Genomic DNA, 17730 nt, shown 5'->3' with positions numbered 1-17730 from the left:
TGGACTAAAATTTTAGGAAATTTTAGGTTAAGTATTAATAAATAAAAATTGTAGAGACAAAGTCTGTCTGTAAATGCATATTGTTGTAAAATTAAAAATATAAAATTCTCAATAACATTAAGAGAAATTCAACTGCTTCTTCATTTAGACCATACATTAGAAGCAGCTGCTAGGCTGAATACCTTCAGCATATAATTCAAAACAAAACATTAAATACTCCTCAGCATTGATTTTTTTTTGAGTCTTTATTGTGTTGGTTATAAAAGTTCTGCCTCAACAGGCAATTCTACCTGTGCTGAGTCTCAGCACAGCGAAGAATTTAATAATGTATCTAATTACAGCGTGAGCATGCAGTAAAAACCAAGTCTCTATTGATCTCCTTTGTTGACATGACAATCTTTGCACTATGGTTCCTAATATTTGTGCACAGCCAAGTACAGTTTTTCATATGTTCTGCTCTGTTAGTTAGCCAGTCTTGGTCCAAAATTTCTAAAGATTCTTAATATGTCACTCTTCACAACCAAGGAATGATCTATAGGTGGGACTCCCATAGTATTTTCTCTAATAAAAATATATTCAATCTTGTTTTAACAGAGTAAGAAACAAGAAGTTCCTAAAGAAGAACAGGGACCAACAACAAAGAATTTGGATTTCTGGGCACAGCTGATTACTCTGATGGTCACCATTATAGATGAAGATAAAACAGCATATACACCAATCTTGAACCAGTAAGTAATTACTTTCCCAAAAAAATTAAGAATCATGGATTTATTAAAATAAGTATAAGAAATACACCTGAATTAGAAGTTATATTTTAAATAGATTCTAGGTAGAGATTTTTATACAGAATATTGTATTGACATAGATTGATAAAAACTTAGTGCTCTGATAATGGAAAGAAAATCTTTTGGTTTAGGAACATTAAGGACTGGTGATATATGAGTCATCTCAAAACTTTAGGTAGCAAACTATGCTACATGAGATATAAATGGATAGAAGGGAAATGTCAGTGACATTTCAGTACAAGGCATTTTCAGTATGATGATATTGATGGTATGGGAGCATCATGGCACACATGGTGTTCAAATATTGCTGAAACTCATTTAGGTATGGTTTCTAGGCATGTAATTGTAAAAAAAAAAAATTAACTTCACAGAAAGACCCTATCTGAATTTATAATTGGCTGGCCAGACTGACTTGAAAATGTATGAAGTGGAGAGCAGTATCCCAGAAATGGAATTTCACTCCTCAGAATTGAAGATGTAGCAGATGAGAGAGGTACAATCAATAAGCAAGACAAATTAAATAATTTAAGGTTGATACATGAGTAGAAAACAGAGAAACAATTAATAAACGCGGGAAAAGAAGGCAGTGCTGGGCTTTGAACATGAAATATTTAGAAAGAGTGCAAAGGAACATGTTTCACATATTACAGCTGGAGAAATGGGCCTTGCACCAATTGAAATGTGACGTGATGAAGCCCTGGGGAAATTTTTTAGGTCTTTGGAGCCATTTTACAGAGAGATTGCAGAAAATCTGGGCATAGTCTGGCTGTGATGACTTCTGCAAAAGTTAACATTGAAACCTACATCTGTATTATGACTAAACAATTAATAGAGGTTTCTGCAATTGCATTTAATTGAATGCTCTGAAGGGGAGCAGGAACAATCTGTTTTTTTCAGCCAAAAAAGTTAGATACTAAAAGGCACTCTATACATTGAGATGTGCTTGTCTGTTGATAAAAGGTACTATTCTATTTATGGTCCCACAGGAAAAGTGACAAAGAAACCTCCTGGTGATAACCAGAAGCTGAAAGACTTTGAAAGTCATTGACTTCTGACTCCTTCCTTTACTTGAAATAAATAGAGTATCACTTCAGTACCGGATAATAAACATTTCTTTGTTAATTATTTGTTGCACTGACCCTATTAAGGAATAAGCTCTTACCCTATAGAGGAAAGAAAACACTTCCTGTTTACTCCATTTTTATGTCATAGTGCCAAGTTTCTCCATAATGAAAGCTCAACCTTTTGTCAGACAGGCTATACAAATAATACAGTAAAATATATAATTGAGACAAAAACATGTATGTGACTCATTTCAGTCTCTTCATTGAAATTATACAAGTGTAATTGGGGGTTAAGTATCCTAAACATTTTTCTAGCTCTATTTTTATACAAATTTGAGGGAGAAAGTAAAGGCATAAAGAACAGAGTTCCTCTAAGGGGATTAGTAGGTTCCCTGAAGTACAGATGAATGATTGTGTAAGATGTGAAGAGAGAATCAGGAGTGGACGGAATTGGGACAGATTAAGGGAGAGAGCTTGTGTCTCTGACTTCTCCCTGGTTTTTGCTGTTGCTTTGTAAGTGAAAGAGTGAACATAGGGAATAACATTTCTTTTAGAAGTAGCGACATCAGAAGTAAAAGATGAAGAGGCTCTAGGTGGAAAAAACTTGAAAAACTGTTCAGAGTTGCTTTGGATATATTTTTATTTAAAGAAAAGCTCCTCCTAACACAAAAGCAGCATGTAAAAACTGTTGAGACAGTAAGGCAGCCTCTTTCCCCCCATTTACCTCAGAAAAGGAAATGGGTTAAAATAGATGAATGGGAAATATAACTTGAATAAACAAGAATCCTGCAAAAATATTACTCCTTATTAGAAATATATGGCCATGCAGTGTCTCAGTGGAGTATTCAGGCCTGCATCCATTTGAATTCTATTTTAGAAATGAGGTAACTGAAGATTCCCAGGAGAGCATTCTGATAAAAGTTTTCACAATTGTATAATATTGCTCAGAATTCTATTCCTCAGCCAGTTTTGGAAACCCTATTTTTATATCCACCTTAGAGGCAAAAATTACACTGTGATGGAGTAGTTTGAACTGTATCAGGTTATGAATCCAGATGAAACATGACATGATGGCCTCAGCAACACTGCAGTCACTGACAGAACACACCAGACCAGCCAGTGGGAGTGTGGGGGCAACATGCAGTTCTTACATGACATGAGAAACTTGACAAGTTTGAGGGAAAAACATGGTCTGGTATTTATTTAAGTTATAAAATCTTCATTCTAGTAGTTAAACAATGTAAATTGTGTTAGAAACCTGAATCACAGGCAAATCCAGGGCTTCCTGGCACTTCTAAACATCCAGTGAGGCAGGAGAAATTTCTATCAAAATAAAATATCTATTCTAATAAAAGGAACATCAAATCAAGGACAAAACCTTCAAGTTAAATATGCTTCTGTGTTTTGAAAGCAAGATCTAAACTTTGAGCCCCTGCCTTTTTTTTTTTTTTGCACATAGAAAAGTCCAGTTGTCATTGTAGTATAAGTTTAAGAAACAAGACAGTTCTAATGGGACTTTTAAATTTTTTCTTTACTGCTCCTCAGATCTTTGCAGTGTTAGGATCTGTTTTCTCTGTGATCACATTGTGTTCCACACAGTATGGAAAGGACTAACACATGAAATCTGCAGGAGCAGATCTCCTCATGCTTCTGGAGCTAGGATGTTTAATACCTCTGAGAAGTTGGAGATAGTAACTTATATTGTAGAAACAGCATAATTGTAACCTGCATGTCAGTGAGTTATGAAATGTAGGCCAGTGGAAAAAAATTATGGAAGTGAAAAAATCAGAGTACATTCTATCATGAATTGGGCTACATCAGGCCAACTTTAGAATGTTTCTTTCATGATAGAAATTGTATCTGATGTGGTTGTGTCTTGATGCAGTGATATTCCTCATTACGAATTACACTTTATTCTGTGGTAGCATGTGAATATCACTGATTTCATTGAATTTGTGAACATTATCCTGTGAACAAAGCTGTTCTCATTCTTTCCCCATACCCACTGCAGCTTCTCATGTAACAATGTAACACTGACAGACCAGGTTAGTTATATGGACTATATACAGCACCTGTCTTGCCCATTATTTTTCATTCAGGGAAAGGAGTGTTAAAAATAAAGCTTTGGATAGATGGAGGATAAAGCACAAAATGTAAGAATAAATGAGCTATTTGCTCACATTTAAACGGAATACATCTTTTCCAAAATCAAATAAAACTTTTGTCTCTAAGAGTTAGTGAAGCAGAGGCCATGGCCAGCCCTCCACAGATGGTGTGATCTATCTTCCTGCTGCGTGCACAGCACAAAACTGAATGTATTCTCCCCCTAGGACTGGTGAGATTTAGCACCTGGAAGAGACTTAGCCATCAAGTATGGAATATGAGCTTTTCTGGGAAAGTGCATCTGAGGTTCAGAGGCCTTGATATTCTCAAGATGTAGCAGACTGGAGATTTGGCAGCACAAATTATGAAAAAGCATTTTTAATTGTCATGATAGAATTTTCTGGCGTTAGGGTTGAACTACAGACATGCAGTACTGTCTGGGATAAATGCTTTGGGGGTTATATATGTTTCACTTATACATTGATTATTTTCATTTTTTTTTAAGCTGAGTTCAATTTCATTGCATTGATCTGTGGTTTTATATATTGCCCTTCATTAGAACTAGGCAATGAGAACTGTTTTCACTAAATTTTTGCTTAATTAAAATCAATAGAGTGAAGATATATGTGGCTGTCTTGTATATGCAATTTAGTATTTTTGGAAATACATAGATATGGTAATGTACAGGCAACATAACTCTTCTGGATAAACTGAGATTTTATATAGTTCCAAGAATGACATAGAAATTGGGAAAACTATGGCCTGTGGGGCAGTTATAACTGTAGCAAGAGCCAGCTAAATGACTGACACAACCAGAACTCTGCTGGTTGTCCTTTTGCTTCACTGAAAAATGTGAAAATACATGGTTTTTACAAAGATTAGAAAATGTAATGTGTAGAGACTTGCATGAGAAATTTCTCTGATATTTTGCTCCTTTTGGATCAAACTTTGAAGTAGTTTGAAAAAGTTTTCTTAACTAAAAATAAGGTGATAAAATACAAATAATACAAAATACCATACTTATATAGATGCTTTAGTATTTGACCTTTGATTATCCCTTCCCTTTAATAAGACAGCTGCTTCTGTTACCATTTATCTTTAGCATATGGAATGTCCTGTGTGGTTCTGTTGTGTTTTGGCTTTGTCACTTCTCACATACAGTAAACTGCAAGGACACCCCTGGTAGTTCCCCTGTGCCCATGACTGGCAGCTGTGCAATGCCCACCAGTCTGTTAGAGGCATAAAAACTGGCACCAATTTTAGACCTCACCTAACTGAAGCCAGGTGGGATGTGTTGAACTAATTTAATCAACATTGATAATTGCAGTTTGTGTGTGTGTGTGTGTCTGTGTGCTTTCACAAGTTAAAATGCATGGACAAATCTATTCATCACTAATCAAACAAGTGCATTTTTATCAGGCCCAGCCTTGCCTTATGGCCAGCCTTGCAATATGCTCAAAAGACAGTGTCAATATTAAATCAGCTGTTAAATATTTCCTCAGAGCCACACCATCAAAGTTATGTCTGGTGCTAAGAAAGAACTCAGAGTGGATTGGAGGTAAAGAAGTTAAGACAGTTGAAATTTTTGAACAGAAATTAATTTTGTGGTAATAGAATTAATATGAAGTTCTTTAATTGAGCAGTCATTAGCATAAAGAGGGCTCAGTGAACTGAGCTAGCAACTGCTTCCTATTAAAGTGGCAGAGCTAATGAGCTGTTTAAGTACTTTTTCTTTGCAGATATGATCAGGGTCAAATAGGTCTCTAAAATGAATACATTACTTATATCCTACTGCTACCACTTTAAAGTTGCACATAATTCTCATTCTTTCTATGTCAACAAGACCTTTAAAATTCTTACATTTTTACAGAAATTATTATGGAATATTTTCTGAATTTGATTAGTGCTTTACAAAAAGGTCAAAATACTTTGTATCCAATTCTCTGCTAGTATATAGTGTAATAACCTCCACACAAAAGCCACACAGCTCTGTGTATTTCCTCATTAATACATTCCCTTATTTTATGTTTCCTGGTGAACTGTGGGTGATTTGTGTGGCTCTCACTGCACCCCTGTGCCATAAACAACTGCTTTACCCCAGTGGGAGATTCTGTGTTCTACTTTCTGCTCTTCATCTGCCTGACCTGCCTGGCTCTGCCTCTGTGTCCTGAGAATGGCTCTTATTAATATCAGTTCCACACCTGCATTGGACAGCCCTTTTTTTAAAACCAAAAATGTGACAAAAACACAGTGTTGATCACTAAAATGCCAGCTTTTGCTAGTTGCTAACAGTGAAAATGGTAACTCAAAGATCAAGGCGTTTCTTTTGCACTGAATAAGAAGCAGCTGGGATCTATGAAAAATTTGTGTAAAAGTACTTAACTGATAACAGCAGAAAGTATCTAAAAAGGATTTCCCAAAGATGACATGAAGCATGAGACCAAATCTAAAATTTTGAATCTAAATCTGCATTTCACTACTTGTTATAGTCTTTGTTATTTTATCCATACATCAAGGTGGAAGTCTTGAGTGAATTGGATTCTGTGAGTATATAAACCAATATAGCTTCACAGACAGCTTCACTCTTTTCCACTGTCAAAAGAGAATTAAGGAAAACCTGTGGCTGCTAAACATCTGAGCCAACTGTTTCATGTTCTTCCTAAGCCATCTGATTTAACTAAAGTTGAGGAATCATCTGCAAGATAGATGAATGTTTCTTGATTTAAAATGTCATATGAAGGAAGTTTTTATTTGAAGGTTGGATGGTTTATATAATTGTTACAGAACATAAGATACAGTAAGTCCATAGTAGGGGAATTATTTTGTGGAAATATTTGCCTTTTTGTTGTGCAGCTGTAACATCATTCCTAGCAGCAGGTGAACTGATGTAATGTGATTGATTGCAGGTTCCCTCAAGAGCTGAACATGGGAAAAATCAGTGCTGAAATCATGTGGACTCTGTTTGCCCAGGACATGAAATATGCTCTGGAAGGTAATTAGAACAAACTATTAATTTCACTAGTGAGTTCAGCAAGACTGATTTCCACTGTAAGTGATACCAGTCATGAGATTTCTTTGTGTGATTAGAGCTTTCTGGTGTACTTGTTTAAGATGTTTGTGAGTTAGTGAAAAAGAAGGGTTATAAGGAATCAAATCATTTCACTGTGAATATATGAAGTTATCTGTGAAAGAAGAACACAAAAGAATTGTGATTTGAAATGCTGCTTCTTAGATCTGATAAAAACCTTCAGTGTCCAAAGAGACCCACATGTGTTTGCTAGAGAGCACTGTAGATATTCCGATTTTTCTCACTAGCTGAAATTTCCTTACTTGCCCATAAGGAACATTTGTGGAATGAAATTATGGAGGAAGCACACACTTATAATTAAATCTTTTTGTGTTCAAAAGGCAGGATGTATTCATTCTAGTTCCAGCAGAATCAAATACAGTTTCATTTTATCTCTTAAGATATTGTGGTTAACCATTGTTAAAATATATGGGGTTTTGCTATATAGCAGATTGTCTCCAACGAATGGCTTCAAACACACAATAAAATATAGTTATTGCAGCAAACCAAGTAAAAATACCTGCATGAAACTGGCTTTGTCTTTAGTCAAGTCTGCTACTAACTACAGAGTAAGTCTAAAAATGGTAAGAAAAAACACATGAGGTTGAATTTTAAAAACAATGCAATTCAGCAGGCATAAAGGATTAAAAAACCCAAATATTTGAAGATACACTTCTATATTATTCTCTCCAGAATGTCTAATGGGATAATATCAGTGCAGTGGTGCTTTTGATAGCATGGCAGATTTTCATGATGATAATTGAAGTGAAAAGATGAGTGGCTAGAATGGCTATTGGTGGAAGAACTGTTTTGTTCCTCTGCTGGTGTGTTACTTTATTTTGTTAATTGTGTTATATGAATGTGGAACTTCCTTACTAAGCAGAGCAGAAAGGAAGGAAGGTAATGAAAATATGTACAAAAACAACAGAAGACATGAGACATCTTAGATGTGGGTAGGAGAAGAGATGTTCAAACTATTGTTTCAAAGTGCTGTTCTGTAGTCATGTCAGAGTGAATCAGAAATGCAAGTTTGAGAAGGGATGTCAGGCAGATCATCCTTTAAGAGTGATCAGTGAAAGCAAAAGCTTCCAAGAGCTGAGAAATGTGAAGACCATGTGAAAGCCACTGGTTTCACTTAAAGCATAATCCTGGTGTCATCAGGGAATCTTCTCTCTGGAGAGGCTGTCAGTCAGGAGCAGCTATCAGAAAACTGCTGTTCAGTAACTCAGTGTTGTGATTCCCTTACAGATAGCACAGATTACTGAGGATTTCTAATAGTCACCAACTGCCACGACTTCATGACCTTGGGTGTGTAGTTCTACTCTGCACATGGACATCCATCCACATGAGCACCCAGGGCTTTAGCCATTGAACTATAAACATTCTACACTGCCAAAGAAATAATCCACAAAACATCACTCACTCTATTTGTTCATTAGAGCACACTGATCACTCAAAAGGCAGCTTCAGAACAAGTCGTGGCTTGTTTATTGGTTGTAAAGAATAGAACAAGAAGCTCATAAGAAAGACTTAATTGTACAATATATAAAATGTGGATGTTAGGACTGAATCAGGATTTTAAAATAAATTTTAATGTTAATATTAATCCTTATTCTGCAGAGAGAAATGTAGAAGGCATTTGACTTTTATGTTCCAGACCAGGCCCTGAATGTGGTCTCATTTCTGTGTTGCTGTGGATACTGACTTTCTGAGGAGAGTAAATGCCATTGTTGTCATTAGGAATTCTAAACTGCTCCCAGAATCATTAGTGAAACAGTTCCTGCGTATAAATAATAATTAAAGGAAAATGAAATTAGTATAAGTTATTATTTTGAAATTAGTATAAATTATTATAAATATACAGAATTTCACCTTCTATGATTTCATTCCTAAGCAGGAACCTCAGTAAATCTAGTAAAAAAATATAGATCAGTATACTGATCCTCTACCCAGCTTTGCTGGGATTTGAATTGTGAATTCTTTCATTAGATATTCTGCAAACGGGGTTTAACTCAGTTGTTGAGGGCAATAATATTTTTTTCTTTAGATTCTATAAGATTAGAAGCAAGCTCTTAAATATGTTCACAGTTGGTCCTCATGGTTTTAATGGAGTTCATTAAAATGCATTGCATTCTGCTATGCCACTCTCGCCTTCCAAGTTATTAACATAGGCTACCATCTGTTCATACCTAGTGTCCAGGGCTGTGATTGAAATCTTTCCCTACTCTAATTTAGTATTAATCTCCTGAAGCAGCATCTTTTGTGCTACGAAGTTGATTCCTTTCTGAATCCAATCAAGAAGCAATGATCTGGTTCAGCATTGTTTGCAAAAGGATTCCTCATGTGATAAAAAAGATTGGATTAGCTCATCCAACATCCTGTTTCTGGTTTTACCCACTTTTTTGTATTCACAAATATATCCAGCCACACACATTAGTTTAAATTCAGGAACAAGCAAGACAGCAAAAATTGGAGCATCCACTTTCCATTGTTTTTCCCTTTTTCCTGAGCATGGTTCAAAATGGCTGTTCAGGCTCTCTCCTCTCCCTGTACAGCTGAATCTCTCCTGGATCTGCTCAGGGGGCGTGCACTGCAGGGCTGCTGCTCTCCAGCAGTGCCCTCTGCCCACATCCTCTTGTAGAACAGCTCAGCAGCCCAGTGAGAGGCACCAGCTGGCACCACACACCCTCTGCCTTCTCTCCTCCCTTGCTCCTTGGAGGACACTCCAGCAAGGAGGCTGCTGCTGTGGCAGGGAGAAGTCGGGGGAGAGCAGCTGCCATGGCAGAGGCCTTTGGCTAGGGACGAGCAAAGCCACATCTCTGAGAGTACCAGGGCACTAAATTGGCACTGGGGGAACTGCTCAGCGTTTTGGTGAGGGATGAAAGGCCATCCCAAAGCACAGTTCAGTCTGCACAGCTGCCAAGATCAGGGCTACACTGTGCCAAGCTGACATGCCTTGGAAACAAAACTATACTAAAATCTGGTATTGAGTTCATAATTTCATTCTAGATTTTCTTCCAATTGCAGTTAATTAAAATGTTTGGCCTTTGGATAGTGTTAAAAGTTTTATGCAAACTTTAACAAATTGAGTTCACACTAGTTATATTCCTTTTTTCTGGTTTAATGGATTATTTTCATGTGTAGATTTTGCATGAAAAAGGTATCACATGCTTCTGTTTCAGTGTTGTCTTCATTAGATTTTGGACTCTTTGAAGTTTTTTGTCCTTCTTTGCAGGCTGTCCGTGAAGCATCAGTGGTTTGCATGATACATTATAGATTGTTGTTTGGCATTTAGTTTACACAAACATCTGATCTTATAGGAAGGTAATATTTTTGTACTCTCTGATCCCCCAATTATTTCATATTTATGCTGCAAAAAAATGAGAACAGAGAATTTTACCAACAGTGCATATGATGTGTTACTGATTTCATATGGTAAGAAATCTTTTTCTTTACAAGTATGAAGATACAAAGGTTAAAAGATGATGAGAGAGTAGTAAGCTGAAATTAGACATGCAATTGCAAAGTATATTTTTTAATTTTTTGTCCTCAGAAATTTCTTTTCTCATATCTTTCAGATCTCTAACTTTTGAATAGGTCAGATCAAATGTCTGAAACTATCCAGTCTTTTAGAAAGAGAACATCCTAATTGCTGTTATTATGATAATCTAATTCTGGTAGTGGCCAGAAGTCAAGACCAGAATTAGGTGAGAAATTAGATGGCTGCTCTGTAAATAACAGCAACAGACAGTCTCCATCCTGCACAGCTAAGATGCTAAAGGCCTTATAAAAATTGGAAAAGGAGACTGTCATTCCACCATTTTATGCATTTAATGTAAGTTTGCTTTTCAAGTTTGCTGTTGTCTTCAGTGCTTAAGGAAATATTATTTTCCTGATTCTCTGACAGATACTTCATCCATGACAGAAACTGATGAAGTGATTTGAAAGAGAAGAGGCAGGTCCAGGAGTTGATGCTGAGCACAGAGACAACATAGAAAAATCCAAAAAAGGCTAATGCTGCCCAGAGAAAGGTCACGCCATTTGGTGGCACATTTCAAGTCTATTTTCACTCTAAATTTACAATTTACAAAGTTCTCCTTAAGATGGAATATAGTGTTGGTTTAGAGGGAGGCTGCAGAGGTGAGGGAAGGTGAGACTAAGGTTTTGTAAAGGACAAGAAGGCAGCATCCACAAGAATGCAGGATGTCATCACTATCAAAATATAAAACCTTTTTATTTTATTCAGTCTCATTTCTGCATTGGCACTTTTCAACAAATGTATTCCATGCTTATCTTTTCAGACACCTGAGGAATTAAGAGTCCTCTATGACGACTCAGAGAGTCTGTGAAGGCAAAGTCAAGGAGATTACAGCTGGAGTTAAACCTTCCTTTGGCAGATAAGATAGCATGTTGCTGTGATTAGAGGAAGAGGGGAGTTAGAAATGTTCTTTACTCACCATAACAGACAGGGATGTTGTTAACAGCAGGTACACTCTGTACATCCTGAGGGGCTGAGCTTCCTAAGTATGAGAATCCACCTGTCGAGGGCAAAGCAGAGCTCTCCAGGCTTGCCCAAAAAGCACCACAGCCATGCCAAATGACAATATTTTTCTGGCATTTATTAGACCCAGTAATGAAGACAGATGAAATGGACAAAACTGCTCCCAGGGGCTGAGTTAATACTTCTTCATATTGTGCTGTAGCACTGTATCATCTTGCTTGGAACTACCTCAGAGATCTCTGATATGGCACAACCTTGCAGTTGAGACTGTTATATCTATAATTTCCTTGTTCTCTAACCCATTTTCTTGGATTTTACACATTGAACCACCATCAGAACAATGAGTAGTACCACAGTACAAGTCTACAGTAATCTTAGTAAGTTCAAGTTTCTCTGTCTCTGACTGTAGGTGTATTCATGGTGCCAGATTTGCTAGAAAAAACTTATTGCATCAGGGAATGCCTGTCTTCATTGTTCAGTCTTAAACTTGTTGCTCAATACTAGTAGTGTATATTGTCCTATATATTTAATAATGATAGATGTGTCCTTATTTATTCTTTTTCTAACCAATGACTATTACTCTTGTTCTTAAACACTGTTATTAGCTCTTACCCAGGTAATCATTTACTGTAAAAAAAAAATGTATATAAACTTTTCCTGAATATTGCCTAATTGTAACAAAGGCAATTTTTTGTTAGTCAGCTTATACTGGTACCACCATGTTGGATAGGTTATGACTGATTAATAATTACAGGTTATTTATAGCTCACATGGCCCTGCCCTTTCCACAAATGAGTGAGCTGCAGGGAGAAGTGTTTTGGTCAGCTGAATGGGCTGTGTACGACCTGTAGCAGCAGGGGCAGGCAAGACCTCCTCCAGAGTTTGTAGATATCTCAACCCAGAAGAATATGTTGCTGCTTCTTTCTTATTGTCTTTGATTACAATTCATTATCACCAAGATGATACCACTTTATTCCATCTCATGTTTTTACAAAAGCTAGACTTATATCTTTTGTCTTAACTAATTTTATGGCTGGGGAAGAAAAACAAAAACCCCAAACAAGCAAAACCTCTAAGCAAAAATGTGACTTTTTCCTCTCAGACAGTCCCTTAAAGGACAAGCATTGTTTAGTGCTGTGCTGCATCTGCTGGTAGGGGAAAGCTTTTATCCTTTTCTCGAGGGGTTTCTTCCCCTTATCTCTGTCAGAGTGAAGCTGCATAATTCTCACACTGCAGCGGTGGAATGTAGGTGCTGCACCTCTTCCTGCATTCTGTGAGCTAATCACACAATGAATCCCCTTGTATTTTGGACTTTCTTCATTGAGAAACAGTGACTAATAACAGCTTTTTGGAAAAGAAATACCTTTCTTTATCAACTAGAATACAATATTTGAGTTAAAGAAAATCAAAAATAACAAGCAACCTCTGCTATCTTTAATCATGCCGATTTTTACTAAGACACTGCTTTAAAGTTTTCCTCACACAGCAGCTGTTCTTCTCCTAGTTTCTATTTTCTTATATTGAAGACTCAGTATTTTACTTTCAGGACTGTTCCATAGAGTTTTACTTGTGTCTTTTTCTCCTCTAGAATCTGAGGTCAATTTCCTCTTATGGGGAAGCGCATTAGTTCCAAACTAAACATTTGATACTGCTTCACCCCCAGGAGAATAGGATAAATCTGTTAAAACTGCTTGTTTCCACATTATCTTTTAATAAGCCTTAAGTGCAGTTTGCTGGGTGAGAATTAGAAAACACCTCTCTGGTTTTCCCTTTGCAGGCAGAGCCAGATTGAACACAGGTAATTATTTAAGTGCAGCCTGGCATTTATCTTCCTGCTGGATTCTTCCTGGTTTGTACTTCATTTTACTAATTGCTTGTAAAATGCAAGCATGCCTGTTTGATAAGGTTTTATGCTCACTTTGCCTACTAGTGATGAGGCAAAGAGCACAGAATCAGATCTTTATGGAAAAACACATTTTTTTAAAAATTAAGCAATAAGTAGATGGAAGAAACCTATCACAAAAATTACATTGAAGATGCGAAGCTGAGTATTCAATAGTTAAGTTCCAATGCTATTGAAGTGCTCTTTGTTACCTTTATTCAGTTTTCCATCCCAGATTCAAGCATTATGCTATCAAATCATAAAAACATGGAATGGTTTGGGTTCAAGGGGACCTTAAAGATCATCCACTTCCAACCCCCATGCCATGGGCAGGGATGCCACCCACTAGACCAGGTTGCTCAGGGCCCAGTCCAACCTGGCTTGAGCACTTCCAAGGATGGGGCATATATTCTCTGTTTTGCAATTTTTATTCATATTAGAGTTTTATGAGAGCTTAATCAATATAAATTGGATTCCTATATTAGTATTACTTTTCTTCTTTTATTACTTCATTATTTTTGTTACTTTTATTACTTTCTTTTTTTATTACTTTGAATAGATGTTGAAATATCAGTACAAAGTATTTGAAATTTCAATCATATTCTTCAGAACTACCACTTTAATTATCATCATATCAGATAGGATGGACTATTTCTTCTGCTTCATTTATAGCTTCCATTTCCTTATGCATTCCATGGTCAATAAATATACAAAGCAAGAATTCCATCAGCTGTAAAAATCACAGTTCAGATTATTCCACTCACTGGAAGTAAGTGCTTATTTCTTTTTGTATTCAATACAGAATTTTGTCTCCAAATGTTTATTCTTTGAATATTTTCTATTTAGTATCATGGTATGTAAATTTCAATCTGATAGAATATTGAAGGGTGAAATTTATACTGAGGTTCATCTTATTCATTTACTTGTATTCCTGGCATTTTTCTTTTCTTGTCAGCAAGCAAAACAGAGAAAGTTTATGCATTATCAACCTGCACATCTTGCATTACCCTTTTGGTGATAACCCATCCACTTTTCTGGAACTTTTGTGGAAGTATTTGGCTTTGGAAGTAGTAATTAATTGATGAGATTAATAGAAGTAATAAGGACTAAAAAGAAGCAGTAAAAAATCAACTGATTAATGTTAATAAAATATCAAAGTTAATTTGCCTAAGTAATCTGAAACACTTAGGCAGTATAACACAGTAGGTTAAAAATGTCAAATGCAACATTTAGAGTAGAAGATAGGGTAGTTTGTAGCAGGTTCATACATCGTTCGTGATATTACGTGTTGCATCTCTTAAGTAGTATATGAAATTGGTGTTTGATGCCCTTGAAGTTCCCATGAGACATTTATCTCTCCCAAGGAACCATGTACATCTCTGCCTTTTCTGACACCGAGCTCTGCTGCACCTGCTGTGAAATGTCAGGCAAAGCAGAGCACTGAGCACACGGCCTCCTGCGTGGAGAGCTTCTCCTTGAATGTAAAGGGCAATGTCACATCAGCTTTTACAGTGCACTGCAGCAACGCAGGGATTGATTAGCAGCTTCCACTGCAGGCAAAAAGACAAAAAAGGAACAGTGAGCATTCTTCCTCACCTTTCAGAATATGACAGCCTGTCTTCTTTCCCTGATCTCTGTCACAGAATCACAGAATTTCCAGGGTTGGCCAGCATCTGTGGAGATCATCCAGTCTAACCCCTCTGTCAAGGCAGGGTCACCTGGAGCAGGAATGTTTCCAGGAGGGTTTGGAATGTCTCCAGAGAGGGAGACTCCATGACCTGCCTGGGAGCTGTTCCAGTGCTCTGCTGCCCTTAATGGAAAGTTCTTCCTCACACTGAGATGGAACTTCTTGTGTTTTATTGCCATTGCTTCTTGTCCTGTTGCTGGGCACCACCACAAAGAGTCTAGCACCCTTCTCTTGGTGCCCTCATTGAGACATTTATATGCATTAATGAGATCCCCCCTGAGTCCTTCCTTCTCCAGACTAAACAGGCCCAGCTCCTGTCCTAAATCTCTCTTCATAAGAGAGATGTTCCAGACCTCTCATCATCTTTGTGGCCTCCACTGGACCCTCTCCAGTAGCTCCTCTGTCCAGGGAGGAAATATGACTCCATAGTAAGAAATCTTTGAAGAAGATCTACAATGCCTTTCTTGATTTATGCATCTTGCCTTAATAAGTGTACTTGGTCTCTTTTTTCTTCATTTTCCCAGTTGCACAGCTTCATTACCTCCCAGATAAGTTCCAGGTACAGTCCATTATGTTTGTGAACTGTCCAAAGAAATTTTGATAAAAATTTTCAAGTAAATACAGAGAAAAGATTGTCTGTTGTGAAAGATACAATATATTTTTTAAAGGAGCATTAGAGGGGGGTTAGAGATAAATGTAATCGAAAAAGGAGGGAATGAAAGAAGTTTTTCAAGTTTTGGTTTATTATATTCAACTTGACACAAAGAGCCCTTTCAGAAAGGTCAGTAGTATTTCACATTATAAAAATTAATGTAAATTATACATTATTATCAATTAGTGTTCTACTGTGTATTTCAGTTAATACCCAGTGACTTCCATTGCCTTTAGCAAAGTACAAGAATCCTAGGATGAGATTCTAGTGGAATGTAATGTTTTCTTCTAAATCGGTGACAAACTATGAGTTAAATTTTTTCTTCATTTGTGGCCTGCATGCTGTTGCATTCATACAACCAGAGGCTTCAGGTTTCTTTCAGCAGTATAGAGATTAAATCTAGAGCACTATAAGCATAAAAGAGGCTGTGGCATAGCAACTGCTCCTGTATTGTGGGGAAATGGCACTGGGATCAGGTGCATTGAACATTAACTTCTGATTTTATCCAAAACAGAGGTGCATCATTCGGTGTAACATTTCCACAGTGATTCAGAGGGAGGAATGCCAATGCATACCCCATCCATATCATTCCTTACTGGAGCTTTGCTTCCTCTAGCTGTACTCAGTTTTATGTTCCCAATTACCCTTCCCAATTATATGACTGCAAGTTTGGAAATAGGAGGTTTTCTGAAACAGCAGTTCTGGAAGAAATAGATAGCAGCTGGCAGTCTCTAGAAAGATTGGTAGGTAATTATTGCAAATAATATGGAATTATGTCACAATGCTTGAGAATAACAGCTGAGTTTTGATGGGAAAATTTGCAGCTAATCCAAACACAAATCCCATATACTCAGTCTCAACCATTTCTGTTTAATAAACTTTAGAGCAGTAGAATGCATGTCAGTTAAACAAGCTGGTTGTGATGAAATTAATTTACTACACCTAGATATTCTTTATAGTAGTTATTAATCCCTGAAACATTATTTATAAAGCCTGAAAATTGTACACGTTTGTTTTTTTTTAGAAAAATCTATTTATGTGTATGTAGTCAATTTGTTAAATTTTACAGATTAATTTCCTTGAAGTTATTGTTCATAAAGATTTGAAATATACTTTAAAACCATATTATTAGAATCTTTCAGGCATCTTAACTATATGTTTTTACAAAAATATTGGCTTAGAAACTGCTGTAGAAAAAAAATTGCTCTGAGTTTTTGTACCCAAATAAGGAAAATCAGAGTTGAACAAAATATCAATTTGATTATCTGAATATTTAACATGTTCATCTTTTATGAAGGTTTTTAGATTACTCTTTTTTCCTTTTTTAGCAACTAATACATATCAAAAATTACGTGGAAACTCAGAGTGATGTTATTACCTCAAGGTTAAAAAGAAAAAAGGATTCTGTAGTGAACAAGATTCTATTCCAGTTTGTTAAATGATAATGTCCTTAGTGTCATGTAGATATTTCTGCTTAGTGAGTCATCATTATGACTTTTATTTGTTGTTTTAAGAAAATCTTCCCAGCTTCCTTCAGCAATTGCTGGAAAAATGAACAAAAACCCAAGCATGATTCCAAAGTACTGTTGTTTGGTTAGGCCTGTGAGGAAAGTACCTTGGATTATAATCCTTCCTATTATGTTTCTTTATAAATTTTTCTCTAAAAGAACTGCTGCCTGCAATTAAATTACATGCCTGATACAGCATCACCAGGGCTGTGCTGATTGCATCACACACCAAGTTCTTTTCCATATATTAATGCACTCCCTGTAATAGCTTTTAAAAACAATCTCTGTTCATTCTTGAGAATACAAATAACATTGGAGCAGATTTTATCTCTTTTCCTTCAGTGCTGTTGCTTACTGGAGGTCTCCTGAAGGGGATTCCCATCTCTGTGATTGGTAGCAGTGAGATGGAACAATTCTATTCAGTTTTCAGTGTGGTTGCAGTGACAGTTCCTGTTGTAAAAGCACATGTGCATTACAGCAT

The 17730-nt window shown here is 36.5% G+C and overlaps 1 protein-coding gene across 2 annotated transcripts in view; it reads left to right on the top strand.

The window, feature by feature from the left end:
• Positions 1-17730, top strand: part of UNC13C (unc-13 homolog C) — a 121299-nt gene that overhangs the window by 64815 nt on the left and 38754 nt on the right. For both annotated transcript variants that reach the window (XM_058811814.1, XM_058811813.1), the window contains 2 exons: positions 595-728; positions 6859-6944. In XM_058811814.1, the coding sequence (XP_058667797.1) occupies positions 595-728; positions 6859-6944 (220 nt within the window). The remainder of the gene's footprint in view (positions 1-594; positions 729-6858; positions 6945-17730) is intronic.

Source organism: Ammospiza caudacuta, chromosome 10 (assembly GCF_027887145.1).
Source record: "Ammospiza caudacuta isolate bAmmCau1 chromosome 10, bAmmCau1.pri, whole genome shotgun sequence".
In the NCBI taxonomy this organism is placed as follows: Eukaryota; Metazoa; Chordata; class Aves; order Passeriformes; family Passerellidae; genus Ammospiza; species Ammospiza caudacuta.
Note: the sequence above shows the minus strand (reverse complement) of the source record. Positions and strands in the feature narration are given on the sequence as shown.